Genomic DNA, 16,737 nt, shown 5'->3' with positions numbered 1-16,737 from the left:
GCTGAGGGGGTTCAGTGGATCTGTAGGTCTGGAATGTGTTCGCTTCAATGCAAGAAGTTTAACAGGTAAGACAGTTGAACTGAGAGCCTGGATTCGATCCTGGCCCCGGATCACTGTCCGTGTGGAGTTTGCACATTCTCCCCATGTCTGCATGGGACTCACCCCCACAACCCAGGGTAGGTGAATTGGCCATGCTGAATTGCTCCTTAATTGGAAAAAAGAATTGGATACTCTAAATTTATTTTTAAAAACTTTCCCCCTCTCACCTTGAACCTGTACCCCCCTCATAGCCGCTCCCAATCCAAATTCCCCAGTTCCTGTTTAATTTGGATGTAATTGGCCTGTGCCCAATTAAGGACCCTCATCCGCGGGCTACTCTTGTCCTTATCCATGACTACACAAAATCTTATGGAATTATGGACGCTAAACCCAAAATGCTCCCCCACTGAAACCACCTGGCCTAGCTCATTCCCCAAGTCTAGTATGGCCCCCTCCTTGGTTGGTTTGTCAACATACTGTATCAAAAATCCCTCCAGGACACATCTAACAAATTGCCCTCCATCTGAACCCCTGGCTGAAAGGGATTCCCAGTCAACATGGGGAAGTTAAAGTCAGCCATCACAACTATCCTGCTTTTTTTTTTCCACACCTTTTCAGTATCTGACTACACAACAGCTCCTCTATCTCCTGCGGGCTGTTGGGAAGTCTATCGTACACTCCCAACATTGTGATTTCACCCTTCTCATTCCTGTTCACACCCATAATGCCTCACTACAAGATCCCTCCAATGTGTCCTCCCGCAACACAGCTGTGTCCTGTTCCCTAATCAGCAATGCAACTCCCCCACCTCTTTTGTTTCCCCTTCTGTCCCGTCTAAAAACAACGGTATCCCGGAATGTTGAGCTGCCAGTCCTGTTCTTCCTTTAATCATGTCTCCGTAATTGCAATTACATCATAGTTCCATGCAGTAATCCAGGCTCTCAGTTCAACTGTCTTAACTGTTAAACGTCTTGCATTGAAGCAAACACATTCCAGACCTACAGACCCACTGAACCCCCTGTGGCTTCCCTGTGCCTGCCCTTACTCTGCGCTATGTTTATCTCAGTCTCACATTTCCCCCTAGCCTCTACACTTACTGGCCTGCTGTTCCGGTTCCCACCCACCCCGCCACACTAGTTTAACCGTCCCGAACAGCACTAGCAAACCTCCCCCTGAGGATTTTGGTGCCCTCCAGTTCAGGTGCTACCTGTCCTCCTATGGGTCCCACCTTCCCCAGAAGACATCCCAGTGATCCATATATCTAAAGCCCTCCCTTCTATACCAACTCTTTAGCCACGTGTTCAATTGTACTATCTCCCTGTTCCAAGCCCCACTAGCACGTGGCATGGGGAGTAATCCTGAGATTACTACACTGGAGGTCCTGTTTTTTAGCTCCCGACCTAACTCCCTGAATTGTCTTTGCAGGACCTCTTTTCTCTTCCTGCCTGTGTCATTAGTACCATTGTGGGGAATGACATCTGTCTGTTTACTATCCTGTTTCAGGATGCCCTGTAGCCGTTTCGAGACATCCAGGATCCTGGCACCAGGAAGGCAACACCATCCTAGAGTCCCGTCTGCAGCCACAGAAACGCCTGTCTGTGTCCCTGACTATCGAGCCTTCTACTATTACTCACTTGGACTCTGCCCAACCCTCCTCTACTGTAGAACCGTGCTGGTGCCACAGGCCTGGCTGACGCTGGTATTTCCGCTGAGATGCTCCCCCCCCCCACAACAGTATCCAAAATAGTATACCTGTTTGAAAGGGAAATAACCACAGGAGGCTCCTGCCGTACGTGCATGCCTCCTGGCAGTCACCTGTCTGAACCTGTGGTGTGACCACCTTCCTGAAGCTAGTGTCTATCACACTTTCTGCCCCTGTATGCTCCGCAATGTGTCCAGCTCCTGCTCCAACTGAACTACGCAATAGTATGAGGAGATGCAGCTGGTCACCCTTCCCGCAGACATAGTCGTCGGGGACGCTAGAATGCTCCCTGATCTTCCACATCTGGCAGGAGGAGCATATCACTGCCCTAACTGCCATCACTGCCCTTGTACACTTTAGAAATATATAATAAGAATCTTATCTTGCTGTCCTCCTCACAGTGCCTTTTGTTTTGGTTAGAGGAGGCGGGAGGGAAACACTAATGTAGTGCTTTGGGCTTAACCGCTCCTTGTCACCAGTTCTTTGGTTACCCGCAGTACTGGTTTAGCACAGTGGGCTAAACAACTGGTTTGTAATGCAGAACAAGGCCAGCAGCGCGGGTTCAATTCCCATACCAACCTCCCTGAACAGGCGTGGAATATGGTGACTAGGGGCTTTTCACAGTAACTTCATTGAAGCCTACATGTGACAATAAGTTATTATTATTATTATTATTATTATTATTATTATTACAGTTGCAGTGATTGAGTTGACTTCTCCCAGAATCCTCTTCAGCTGCCTCTGCTGGATGATCTTCCTCCTGTTTGTCACTGGAGGGGTTTTTCGGCTACCCACAGTACAGTCGAGATGACTGACATGGAAGATTTCTGCATAGCAAAGGCAGTATTCTGAGGCCAGCTGAGCACAGGAAGCCAAATAGAAACTCTGGATACAAAGACATTCTGAAAGCAAATCTCAGAGCCTGTAGTTTGGGCCCCATTTCAGCTGAGGTGAAGAGATGGAATCCTAGACAGATCCAAATAGAGACGACTCTGACATCAAGCAACCTCAACATTTGAGGAGTACAGAGTCCAATCACTACAGGACAATATGACTGGGATGGGAGGAGTGCATCGTTTATCTAGCCACTTTACTCGTCAGGTCACATTGGTTTGAAAGTTTAATTCACTCACAAATGACCACTTATTTGCCTTTGCTATTGTTGGACCCAGAGTAAAAGAGACTTTAACCATGCTTCTTTAAATAAACTCAATGGTTAATTTATTATAAAACAAAACTTAAATAAAACAAGTTGTAAGAATTGGGTCAGCAAACAATTGTACTCTGGAAGTATAACATTTATCCCTTTTAACAACGTATCCCAGTGCGTGCAGGACAAATAGATAGGGTCTCTTAGAGATGGGCTTTGGAGGATGTAGGATTTGAAAAGAAAGGATCTATCGCAGTGTTTTGACACTGTCGATCTGGAACTTCCTCATGTGAAGACGGTCTTCAAGTGGTCCCAGTCAATGTCTGGAGGTTCTCACCAATGGAGCTTCAGGAAAATAGAGGAAAATATAGAGAATTTTTCTCTCAGCTTTGAAGGTTTCTAAATGCAGACATGTTCTACTCCGATGAGGATTCTCTTAATCACCACACACGATTCAAGTTAATCACCACACACGGAGTTTCAATCAAGTCACAGAGAGAGAGAGAGTTGGGGCAGCCCTCCTTCTTGGCTTATTCCCCAAAACAGAGTTCAAAACAATGGATTCAAAACCTTTAAGCTCCTCTGTCAGGTGATTTCCATAAAATGAGTAGGCGTTGCCTTTAAACCAGTTTTCCCCCCCATCATAGGGTGGCATAGTAGCATAGTGGTTAGCACGGTTGTTTCACAGCACCAGGGTTCGATTCCTGCTTGGGTCACTGTCTGTGCGGAATCTGCACGTTCTCCCTGTGTCTGCGTGGGTTTCCTCCGGGTGCTCCGGTTTCCTCCTACAAGTCCCAAAAGACATACTTTAGGTGAATTGGACATTCTGAATTCTCCCTCTGTGTACCTGAACAGGCACCAGAGTGTGGCCACTCGGGGATTTTCACAGTAACATCATTGCAGTGTTAATGTACAAAAAGCCTACTTGTGACAATATTAAAGATTATTATTATTAACTTATTGCCCTTTAAAAAAAAATCCAAGTGTCCTTCTGTACTTGAAAAGAAAGATGCACTTCATGATGATGCGGTTTCCCCAGCAAGTGAGCACACTGCAAAGCCCGTGCCTTCACCAACCCCGCCAACAGTGACTTCATATCTATTGTTGGCAATTAGATTTGCTAATCATGATTTACCGTAACATCGCATGAGTTGGCACCCACCTAGATGTTGAACAATTGGTCTCCTTGCTTAACACTAATTGGTTAAAGTGGTGGAAAAATCCATCAGTGGTTATCAATTTAATTATTTTCCCCCGATCATGCTTTCATTTGTCATTTATCATATCAATATCATAAATAGTTTCACATGTAATGTGATGCTAGTAATCACAAGCTGTCACACCAATCTTCTTTTCAGCTTGTAATGTAACCAGGATATTATGCCTGATAAAATGTGCTGTTTTGGGAAAGTTAAGGGCTGACCCCTGGTGAACTACATCAGCTTTTAAAGAAGTAGAATTTGGATTGGAATCATGGCCACGAGTCTGATAAATGTCTTTTTTCTTGTGACTTAATTTATCTAATGTAATGTTCATAAAGGAACACTTGTTCTCTCAGCTTCCCTTGGGGAAAATGAACAAAACCAGTCCTGAATAATCAGTTTGCTCAGCAGTCCTGAAAATAGTGAATTATTTTTCCAAATATAGTTGTTTTCCAGTGATACTGTAGAAAAATCTGATTCAATTACCAATTTAAATGTAGTCCATTTCGCCCCTTTTAGTTTCTTCAAGGGTGTAGCAGTTTCCAAACAAACTACACTCTGGACTCTGATATGCTCATTAAACAGTCATGAATCCATTGGAGCCCTTTACGTCTATATTCTGGGCTGAAGGCTAGATCTAATAAAGTTCCACATTTCCTGCTTCAGCAATTAAGCAACTTGAGAGTTTCCAATGTTCTTCAAATTGTGGACTCTTTACATTCTTTTGAATCACATAATCCTATTCATTTCCTTTAATATAGTGAATTGATTCTATGCCACTGAGATCTCCATGGTTTCATAGTGATTCCTCTGGTTTAATCATATAATCAAATAATTTACAGTGCAGAAGGAGGCCATTCGGCCCATAGAGTCTACACTGGCCCTTGGAAAGAGCACCCTACTTTTTTTCCCCCTAAATTTAGAGTACCCAATTCATTTTTTTTTCCAATTAAGGGGCACTTTAGTGTGTTCAATCCACCTACCTTGCATATCTTTGGGTTGTGGGGGCGAAACCCACGCAAACACGGGGAGATTGTGCAAACTCCACACGGACAGTGACCCAGAGCCGGGATTGAACCTGGGACCTCGGCGCCATGAGGCAACAGGGCTAACCCACTGCGCCACCATGCTGCCCAAGAGCACCCTACTTAAACCCACACCTCCACCCCATCCCAGTAGCCCAACTTAACCTTTTTGGACGCTAAGGGCAATGTAGCATGGCCAATTCACCTAACCTGCACATCTTTGAACTGTGGGAGGAAATCGGAGCACCCGGAGGAAATCCACACACACAGTGGGAGAAGTGCAGACACTGCCCAGACAGTGGCCCAAGCCGGGAATCAGCCCCAAGTTCCTGGCACTGTGAAGCAACAGTGCTAGCTACTGTGCTGCCCAATTATTCCTTCCTGTCTCACACCTTGTCACAAATTTTGGTCAAGCTCTCAAGATTTATCATTGCAGATTACAAAATTAGCGTTTGTATGAGTTATATGTTTTAATGTTATTATATTTAATCTATTTTCCAGGATGTATGACACCATGTCCACAATGGTGTATTTAAAAGAAGATAAACTTGATAAACTCTCGCAGGAGGAGATTATTGGCAAAACAAAACAAGTGATCCAGGGACTTGAAGCTTTAAAAAATGAGCACAACTCTATTTTACATAGCCTGCTGGAAACCCTGAAATGTCTGAAAAAAGATGATGAGATGAACCTGGTTGAAGAGAAGTCCAACATGATTCGTAAGTCGCTGGAAATGTTAGAACTTGGTCTCAGTGAGGCACAGGTAAGCACATCTAAAGTCTCTTTTTGAAGGTACTTTGTACACTACTCATGTCTATACAATTTACATCAATCTTAAGTGTTTCCATTGTCACTGGCTAGTAAGCAGGCATCAATTCCGTTGCAAAGGTGCGATGCTTTGCATTGTGAGATATTAAACTTAGCAGACTTCTGGGAAATCCCTCTGAGGCTTAAATGTTGATATTTTTGGAAGTTGCCTCAGAATTGGAGACCAAATTTTTGGGCCACTTAATTATCGTTTTCATTAATTAATTTCCAGCATGTTTAAGGTGGCTAATACACCATATCGGGCTTTTCACTGTTAAAATTTGCTATTTTCAAGTCACCAGATAAAGGAAATGGTTGACATACTACTAAGCCACACAAATCACAAAACCCGTAGGCTGTGTGCCGGGTTAGCCAGTCTTATGAAGTACCTCTTATACCTTGTTGAACATTGCTGAGAAAAGAGACATGCTGTTGAAACGTTTTATCTTGCACTAATCAAGACAAAGCAAGAATGCCAAATTCAAAGGGAGCAACATTTTATACTGCATGAAAAAAGGGGTGCAAATTGGTGGAGATGCTGGCATGGCAAATACTCCAGGGAAGTATTGACTCCTAAATTTTGGTTATTCATTTAAAAAGTGCAATATCTGGACATATTTGTTTAAAAAATAAAGTTTATTGGAGTTTTGCATAATAAAATAACAAGCAACGAGAATGCAAGAGTGCCAAAAATGACAAGCAAATATGAAGCAAAAGTCATCATTAACTTACCCACTATAACTAAACCTCCTAACAGTTAATACTGTCTAGATACTTAAAAAAGGAAATAAATGGTTGCCATATCGGGTAGAATTTCTCCACCGATCTCTTGATGATGAATTTGATTTTCTCTAAGTGTAGGAATGACATTAAGTTTTCTGCCCAACCAGACAGAGGCACTGGGCAGAATAAGAGACTTCCAACCAAGCAATATTCACCTCCGGGCTTTCATAAAGGCAAAGGCAACAACGTTCGCCCCTACCCCAGAGTGAAACTGGTGAATCCAAAACCCCAGATACAGCTACCAGTGGACTGGGGTTTAAATCCACCCGGATTATCTCCAACATAGTGCTAAAAGAGGAAATCCAGAAGCTGCCGAGTTTGGGGCAGGACCAAAACATATGCGTATGGTTAGCTCGGGCAAGTGAACAGCGTTTGGGAAAAAAAAAACACTCGTCCTTGCCTTGGTCAAGTGCGCCCTGTGTAACACCTTTGAACTGAATAAGGCTCAACCGGGCACATGAGGATGTGGAGTTGACCCTGTAAAGTGCCTCCTTCCAAGCCTCACTAGTAAGTATAGGTCCCAGCTTACTTTCCCATCTCGCCCCCCACTCCATTTAGTGGGGAGGGATCCGACAAGAGAATATGGCCATATAGGTCCGAAATAGATTCCTTGCCAGGCTGGGCCAAGGATAAAATCCTCTTCAGCAAAAAGGAAGGTGGAGCCAACGGAAAGGAAGGGAAAATCGTCGGGAGAAGTCCAAACTTGAAAGTTACAAAAAAGATTAGTTGAATGTCAGCCAGCTCTCTAAAACTGGGAACCCGCCCCAAACGAAAGTCTCAAGTCCTTTCACTGTCCAAGTCTTAAATGTTGGATCCAATCCAGAAGGTAAGAAAAGGTGATTGTTACAAATAGGGGCCAGTGAAGACCGGGAAAGGAGCTTAATGTGCTGTCGAAAATGTTTCCAAATCCTAAGAGTGGAGATCACCACTAGGTTGGAGGAAAATCTAGTGGAAGAAAAGGGCAGTGGTGCAGTAATTTTGGCCCCATTTCACCCCAATTAGAATCTGGGTCACTGATCCACATCAAAATGTTTTGGATGTTAGTAGACCAGTAATAAAACAATAAATTTGAGAGGGCCAAGCCTCCTGTCTGTTCCTTTCGATTTGAACGTTGCAGATTTTGGGATTCTTACCCACTCAAATAATACTAGTAATAATCTTTATTATTGTCCCAAGTAGGCTTACAGTAACACTACAATGAAGGTACTGTGAAAAGCCCCTAGTCGCCACATTCTGGTGCCTGTTCGGGTATATGGAGGAAGAATTCAGAATGTCCAAATTACCTAACAGCAAGTCTTTCCGGACTTGTGGGAGGAAACCGGAGCACCGGGAGGAAACCCACGCAGACACTGGGAGAATGTGCAGACTCCTCACAGACAGTGATCCAAGCCGGGAATCGAACCTGGGACCCTGGCACTGTGAAGCAGCAGTGCTAACCATTGTGCTACCGTGCCGCCCCATAATAAATAAATAAATAAATAAAAGCAGATATCAATTTCTTAACCTTAATAAAAAAGGATTTGGGCAGAAAAATGGGGAGACATTGAAAGAAAAATAAAAACCTAGGAAGTATGTTGATTTTAATTGTTTGAGCCCGCCAAAGATAGAGGAAGGGTGTTCCACATCTTTAGGTCCATTTTAACATTATTGATCAGCTTGAGTAATTCAACTTATGAAGTGAGGCACAATTGTGGGCAACCCGACCCCCAACTAACAAAAACCTGTATTAGAAAGTCGGATAGGTAATGCGCCTAATTGGGCTCGCCCCAAAGGGGGATTAACCGGAAAACATTCACTCTTGGCTAAATTCAATTTATAACCAGAGAAGGACCCAAAGGTATTGAGTGTCTTCATTATGCCATTGATGGAGGGAGTTGGGTCCGTAATGTATAGAAGTAAGTCATCTCAATAAAGAGATGTCCGATGCTCCACCCAATCATGACTAATACCCTTCCATTTACTAGAGGCCCCCAACGCTATAGAGAGCAGCTCTGTTGCCAAAGTGAATAAAAAGCGGAGAAAAAGGTGTCTAGTGCCCCTATTTAAGGGAAGTAATCGGAGCGTTTAATAAAGTGTTTGTGTGAATGCAGGCCCGTTAAAAGCCGCATTATTTAACAAGCTAATCTAAGAGGCACATTTATGGCAGAATCCAAACCTCATGAGAATCTCAAATAAATATTCCAAGAGATACCATCACCTCGGGTTCGGGGGGAGGGGAGGGGAAAGAATAACATTTAAAAGACGGCGTGCATTGGACGATAATTGTCGACCCTTTGTGAAACCTGTTTGATCATCCAAAATTATAATTGGGAGGCAAGGCTCCAACCAGAGCAGCAGAACCTTAGCAAGCAGCTTAACGCCCGCGCTTAAAAGTGAGATGGGTCGGTATGAACCGCACTCCATTAGGTCCTTGTCCATCTTAAGGAGAAAGGAAATAGAGGCTTGTGTGAGAGTTGAAGGCAAAGAACCCTGAGATAGGAGTCATTAAACACATCCAACAATAAGAATACAAATTGTTCTGAGAACTTTTGTAAAACCCGAACGGAAAGCCATCCGGACCAGGGGCCTGGTCAGGCTGCATCAGCCCAATACATTTTAAAATCTCGTCAGGACATAACGGGGAATCCAACACTCAGCTCTTGTCCACCTCAACAGTTGGGATGGGCAGATTGTCCAGAAAGTCAGACGTGATCGATTTATCTGCTGCAGCTTTGGTTTATACAGGTCGCTATAATAGGATTTAAAAGCCGCATTGGTCAGGAGAGGGGAGGAAACGAGGTTGCCGCCTGGATTGAATAAATGAGACATCTCATGGGAGGCCGCTTGACTTTTGAGTTGGTGAACCAGGAAATTACTGCCCTTCTCCTCGTAATCATTAAAATGTATCCCTGGAGTGCTGTAACTGACGTACAGTCTTGTTAGTGGACAGTAGCTCGATCTGGGTCTGTAATTTGTTCCCGCTTGCCAGTAGCTCTGGAGTAGGATCGAGTGAGTATTGGTGATCCACCTCTAGAATGGAATCCACCAACCTCTGATGCTCCAACTGCATTGTACTTGGCATGTATGCTCTATAAGAAATAATTTCCCCTCCTAAGGATGGCCTTAAGAGTGAGAGGGGGAGATCCAGTATGACTTGTTAAATTTAATATAGTTTTGCACATTCTCCCAGTGTTTGTGTGGGTTTCACCCCCACAACCCAAAGATGTGCAGGGTAGGTGGATTGGTCACGCTAAATTGCCCTTAATTGGAAAAAATGAATTGGGTACTCTAGATTTAAATTTATATAATCATCTATGAAGGTGGGCAAACGCTCGCAAAATACTTTCTCTGCCAGCAAAGTATGATCTAATCTCCAGGATGGGCATTTGATGAGGCTGGACTCCAGCAACAGATCAACAAAATGTGGGGCATGGTCAGAAATAACAACTGTTGAGTACTCAGCCGTCACTGCCGACAGGAGGAAAGCCCTGTCTAAAATGCAAAAATCAACGCGGGGATATGCATGGTGGACACGTGGGGGGGAAAAAAAATCCCCCCCCCACACACACACACACACACATCTGTTCCATAAAAGAAGACATCTGTTCCATAAAGGAAGACAAAGCCCTGGTCATCCTGGATGGGACAAGATATTTAGGTTTGGGACAATCCAATTTAGGGTCCAAAACACAGTTCAAGTCACCTCCTAAAATAAACTGGGGAGGGAAGCTAACAAAGTTGATAAAATTTGTGTTATCCCAATTAGACGCAGACCATGACTGTTGGGTGTTCAACAGGGAGCCACTAATAGTAATATATTGCCCATTGGGGTCATCTATAATCTGAGAAGAGGAGAACTGAACTCTCTTATTAATTAAAATCGGTGTAACCCAGGCTCTGCCATCAAAACTGGATGGAAAACCTCACCAACTCAACCCTTGCATAACCTCGCCTGATTATTTTGATACGTGAGTGGGTTTCCTGCAAGAAAACAATATCTGAGTTTAGGCTCTCAAGATGAGGGAATGCTCTCGACCATTTTACCAGGCCATTCAAACCCCTAACATTCCAGGTAACCAAATGGGTTTGAGGTCTCCCACCACACCTTAATCTGGAGTCAGAAAAACTAAACAAGGGACACTGAAAAGATAAAGCAAAAAGATCCACCCAAGCTGGCCACTGAGCCAAGTCGATGACTCGACAAAGGGAAACCAGCAGACACCATCAGCAAACTAACACTAACCCCCACCCCAAAAATATCATAATGAAACAGTGGCAAATAATGACTACAATAAACAAAACTAAACACAAGTGCTAAGCTAATTTAAAAAAAAACTTGTAATGAGCTGCAAAAACTCCTCTAAAACCACTCCCGTTAACTAACACCCTTGTTAGCAGGGAGACTCCCAACTGGAAAATAAAACCGTATTTAACTTGCAACGCCACACTAATGCCTAAATGACGCATCCCAACGACAATGATGACAAGAGAAAGGGAAGATTAAATAACGGAAAACTCTCAAATCTAACTGAAGACGTCAAAAGCTCACCCAAACAACGAACATGAAAAAACATAAAATACAAAGTGCCCATCCACAGTGCTGTAAAATAAATTAAACAGTGCACTACTTGTACCTTCGAACAAAGGAGCCAGCATCCTGTTATTTTCCTTTAAAACTATGAAACCTTACAATGACTGCACGAGGTGGATCTCCAGAACGGGGCTTAGTTCAAAGTGAGTGATAAGCCCGGTCTAATTCTGGGGCTGATGCAAATACACCCTCATCTACCATCTTGTGAACACGCCCGAGAAAACTTTAGTAGGGTGCGGCCCTCAATCTCCGCTGGTAACCCCACAATACAAATGTTCTCTATCCCTGGATCTGTTCTCTGGGTCATTTGGTTTTTAATGATTTGTTAACTTCAACCACGGGAGCAAAATCGGACTCCAGAGAGATTACCTGATCACTGTGATCCGATAACGCCACCTCCATGCTCTTAATTGTGGCTCTATGACCTTTGATGATCGATCTTGTGGTTTCAAGAACCAAACAAATTGGGGGCGAGTACTCTTCAGTTGATCTTTTAAGAACTTGGCTGTGTTTATCAAGCTTATTCACCAAAATGCTGGTGAGAGTCTTGGTCGTTAGTGGAGTGGTTGGAGAGGAACAAGCTACCTCCACTATCTTACCTCTAGTTGATCCCTGGGGGGCTTGAGAATCAGTCAACGGGTTTCAGTTCCAATGTTTCTGGACAATGCCTCCGTTGGGCATTTCAGAGAAGGGAGAAATCTACCCCTCTAAATTTCAAGAGTTTGAGAAGTAAGTGATCCATGAGGCCAGGAAAAAGGGTAAAATGATCAGCTTTCCAGCAGGAGCCACCTCATGCGCGCCTTCTCCTCACATCGTGCCACCGGAAGTCCAGACATATTCCTTTTGCCTGTAGAGGACCGCTCCCTGCAAATGAATACATGTAGCTTCAAGCAAGCATAAGTGTTCCACATTGCAAGCCTGATTAATGATAAATTTGTTGTTCGTGTGATTCTTAGCATACAAGGGATTGTTCCACAAATGCTGCCCAATCACTGATTCACATATGACATTAGGCATTATGTTCTGAGTTTTACAAGCGTGGGTTGGTTGAGTACAGTTGGTACTCTGCCTGTTGCGAACAGCTGAAGGAACGGGCTGTTTGATGCGATCAGCCAGTCGCTGGAGCAAACGGTCTCTGTACCTGGCATTGCATGACATTGAAAGTCATATACTGCACTACTCATTTTGTAGACAGAACATCTTTTTGACTTAACGGCAGCATTCTGTTAAGAAAGTGCCACTTGTGTTGCTACTATGTAGTAGCAGCTTTAAACAGCTAGCTTCACCTGTTGCTCAAATTTTTGGGTTACTTTGTCCTTCAAAAACAATTTGAGGGGTTAAGACTGGGCATTTTTTAGGTTCAAGAGTGGTGACCTTTGGCCCATTTTTGGGTGTGAACGATAAAGTTCGAACAATAATCTGATCGGGGTAGCCATTATATCAAAATTCTCTAATTTAGGATTTTGGAATTACCACAAAAATGGTGTCTGAGATTAAATGGAGAGATTATATTTTTGTTATATCAATTGTAAAAGTAATGTAAATCTAACTTGGGCAATATAGTTACAAAACAGATTTACTCTTTTATGCAAGTAAATACTATTTTAAAATTTAGAGCACCCTTTGACAAATGCTTGTGGAATATTTACAGTAATTTAATTTATTTGTTATTTAAAATCTTGATGCATAAACTGGCAAACTATGTTCACTGTGATTTATGTTTAAGGTGATGATGGCATTATCTAGTCACTTAAGTGCAGTGGAATCGGAAAAACAGAAATTACGTGCACAGGTGCGTCGATTGTGTCAGGAAAACCAGTGGCTACGTGATGAGCTGGCGAACACGCAACAAAAATTGCAAAAGAGTGAGCAGAGTGTAGCTCAATTGGAAGAGGAAAAGAAACATTTAGAATTTATGAATCAACTCAAAAAATATGATGCGGATCTTTCACCACTGGTGAGTTAACAGTAACCATAATCTGTTTTGTGTAGTTTACAGATAATTACATGCTCTCCTGTGTGCTTTGTTCTTTTAAATATAATTTCAGTAGTTGGCACTTGTAAAATTGTGATTCTGCAGAATGTAACACATGCTTGAATGTACTTAGAACAGCCAAACACAATCTAAAGTTAATTTTCCTTTTTGGAACTCCCTGATGAATGTTTGAAAAACTAATCAAGAAGACCTGGGTAATGTCACCAGGATGTTTGCTTACGTCATTTTCAACTGTATGTGAAAAGATAGCACTCGACATCTCTTGGCTCCTCATCCTCTCAATGCACAGAATTTGAATTCTTTAATATTTTATGCGAATCACTCTACAACGTCACCCCTCCATTTATTTGTAATCTTCTCCAAACCAATGTAAAATTAAAGATTTGCATTTATAAATGGGCAGTAAGCAGGGGCAGACATGTAAGGGGATATTTCATAACTCTCAGCTCTTGAGAAAGGAAGACTTTACAAGAAGGATGAATCGTTTGTGACTAATAATACCAGTTCAAATTGAAAGAAAAGACATACAATATTGTGAAGATTAGTGGTAGGTCAGAAAAGTCGATGACTAAAAAATCATGAGGGGGAAAAGTTAGATTGTTAACTAACAAGGAATATAAAAACCAGTAGTAAGAGCTTCTGCAAGTCCCTAAAAATGAATATGAAAATGAACATTGTTTTTCAAAGAAGAGACTAGGGATTAATAATGGGGGGGGGGGGAAGAAAATGAGGCTTTGAACAAATGTTTTGTATCTGTCTTCATAGTATGACATAATAAAGACATCCTAATAATAGTAGAAACTCCGGTTGTAAAAATAACCATTATCACTAGAGAGAAAGTACTAGACAAACTAATGGAACTAAAAGGGTGACTAGTCCCCTGCATCTAATGACATGAATCTTCTGGTCTTTAAAGAAAGTGACCGACAAAAATGGTGGATGGAGTGGTTGTAATTTTCCAAAATTCCCGGGTCCTCAGTGCCGTAGGCAGCAATGCTAACCACTGGGCCACCGTGCAGTCCATATCAGATCAGCCATGATCTTATTTGGGTGGCAGAACAGATTTGAGGGATCGACCATATGGCCTATGAGCATACAAACTTTGGCCACTGGACCCCTCGAACCTGCTGCGCCATTCAATAAAGCCCATGGCTGATCTGATTGTAACCTCAATTCTAAATCCCTGCCTGCCCCTGATAATATTTAACCCCCTTGCTGACCAAGAATCTTTCAGTCCCTTGCTTACCAAAAATCTTCCATTCCCTTGCTTACCAAGAATCTATCTACCTCTATTTTAAAAATATTTAATGATAGGGTGGCACAGTGGTTAGCACTGATGCCTCATGGCGCTGAGGGGCCGGGATCGAGGGTCGCTGTCTGTGTGGCGTTTGCACATCCTCCCCATGTCTGCATGGGTCTCACCCCCACAAACCCCAAAAGATGTGCCGGGTAGGTGGATTGGCCAAGCTAAATTGCCTTTCATTGGGGAAAAAAAGAATTGGGTACTCTAAATTTAAAATAAATAAATAAATGACTCTCATCCTCAAAAGGCGATAGAAGCCGAGTTCCGAAGACTCACGACCCTCTGACAAGAATTTTTTTTCCTCATATCTCTTTTATTTAAAAAAAGGGGACCCGCCCCCATAGTTTTAGATTCTCTCAAGAAACATCCTTTCTGCATCCACCCTGTCAAAATCCTTCATCATCTTTTGTTTCAATCAAGTCGCTTCTTACTCTCCTAAACTCCAGCGGATTCAAGTTTAGCCTGACTAACCTTTCCCCATAAAAGAACCCACCCATTTTGGTCTAATAAACCTTCTTTGAACTGCTCCCCAATGTATTTATATCCTTCCTTAAATAAGGAGACCAATACTGTACACAGTACTCCAGATGTGTTATCACCAATGTCCTGTATAACTGAAGCATAACCTCTATGTATTTAGTTCCCCTTGAAATAAATGATAACGTTTGATTAGTTTTCTTAATTACTTGCTGTGCCTGCATATTAACCGTCTGCAATTTTTGCACTGGGACACCCAGATCCCCCTCTATTTCAAAGCTCTGTTATCTCTCTCCATTTAGATAATAGGCTTTTTTTATTTTACTTATCTAGAATACAAGACCAGGGATGTATTTCTGAGGCTGTATTAGGCTCTTGTCAGACCCCATTTGGAGTATTGTGAGCAGTTTTAGGCCCCATATCTAAGGAAGGATGTGCTGGCCTTGGAAAGGGTCCAGAGGAGGTTCACAAGAATGATTCCTGGAATGAAGGGCTTGTCGTATGAGGATAGGTTTAGGACTCTGGGTCTGTACTCGTTGGAGTTTAGAAGGATGAGATACTGCGAGGCCTAGATAGAGTGGACGTGGAGAGGATGTTTCCACTTGTAGGAAAAACTAGAACCAGAGGACACCATCTCAGATTAAAGGGACGATCCTTTAAAACAGAGATGAGGAGGAATTCTTTCAGCCAGAGGGTGGTGAATCTGTGGAACTCTTTGCCGCAGAAGGATGTGGAGGCCAATTCACTGAGTGTCTTTAAGACAGAGATAGATAGGTTCTTGATTAATAAGGGGATCAGAGGATATGGGGAGAAGGCAGGAGAATGGGGATGAGAAAATATCAGCCATGATTGAATGGTGGAGCAGTCTCTGGGCCAAGTGGCCTAATTCTGCTCCTATGTCTTATGGTCTTATGATCTTATCTATGTTTACTCTGTTTTCTGTTAGCTAGCATGTTCCCTCCTATACCATGCGCTCTTATTCTTCACAAAATTTTATTTCTGCCTACTCATATTTCATGCAATCTTATGAGCCCAGGGTGGCCTCATGTACTTTAACACCACTGAATTAAAGGAAAAGAAGGTTAATGTCAAATGACAGATACTAAACAGTCATAAATCAGGAAAAATAGAGATACTGGTTTAAAAAAAAAAACAAGGTCCTTGCATTTATATAGCATCGTGCACAACCACAAAATATCCAAAGTGCTTTACAGCCAACAAGGTACTTTTTAAAGTGTAGTCAGTGTTGTAAAGTAGCAAGTGTAATAGTCAGTTGCACACGCCAAGCTCCTGCAAACATCAGTGAAATGAACGACCAGATTATCTATTTTAAGTGTCTTTTGAGGAATAATGTTTGGCCATCAGATGCTTTTCCTCGAATAGTGCCTTGGAATTTTTAATGTCCATCTTAGGGGGCAGCGGACACTTCAGTTTAACATCTCACCTGAAGGATACCACCTCCAACAATTCAATCCTCATAACAGCACTGAGCTACCCACCGGTCTAAAATATTTTGCCAAATCTCCGGCGTAGGACTTGTATTCTGTCTTCTGACTGAATGGCAATTGTGCTACCATAAAATGAATGAATCAATCAATCATTTAGATGTCTCTGTTTTTCTAATTTTGGCCCTTTTTACATCAGGCTGCCTCCACATCTGCTCCAGGCTTGATATCTGAACTT

At 42.6% G+C, this 16,737-nt stretch overlaps 1 protein-coding gene across 6 annotated transcripts in view; it reads left to right on the top strand.

Moving 5' to 3' along the window:
- Window positions 1–16,737, top strand: part of klc1a (kinesin light chain 1a) — a 135,344-nt gene that overhangs the window by 23,664 nt on the left and 94,943 nt on the right. For all 6 annotated transcript variants that reach the window (XM_072490076.1, XM_072490067.1, XM_072490094.1 and 3 more), the window contains exons 2-3: window positions 5,620–5,881; window positions 13,005–13,235. In XM_072490076.1, the coding sequence (XP_072346177.1) occupies window positions 5,621–5,881; window positions 13,005–13,235 (492 nt within the window). In that variant the 5' untranslated portion in view covers window position 5,620. The remainder of the gene's footprint in view (window positions 1–5,619; window positions 5,882–13,004; window positions 13,236–16,737) is intronic.

This window comes from Scyliorhinus torazame, chromosome 2, assembly GCF_047496885.1.
Source record: "Scyliorhinus torazame isolate Kashiwa2021f chromosome 2, sScyTor2.1, whole genome shotgun sequence".
Lineage (NCBI taxonomy): Eukaryota > Metazoa > Chordata > Chondrichthyes > Carcharhiniformes > Scyliorhinidae > Scyliorhinus > Scyliorhinus torazame.
The sequence above is the reverse complement of the archived record's forward strand: the minus strand, read 5'-3'. Positions and strand labels throughout refer to the sequence as shown.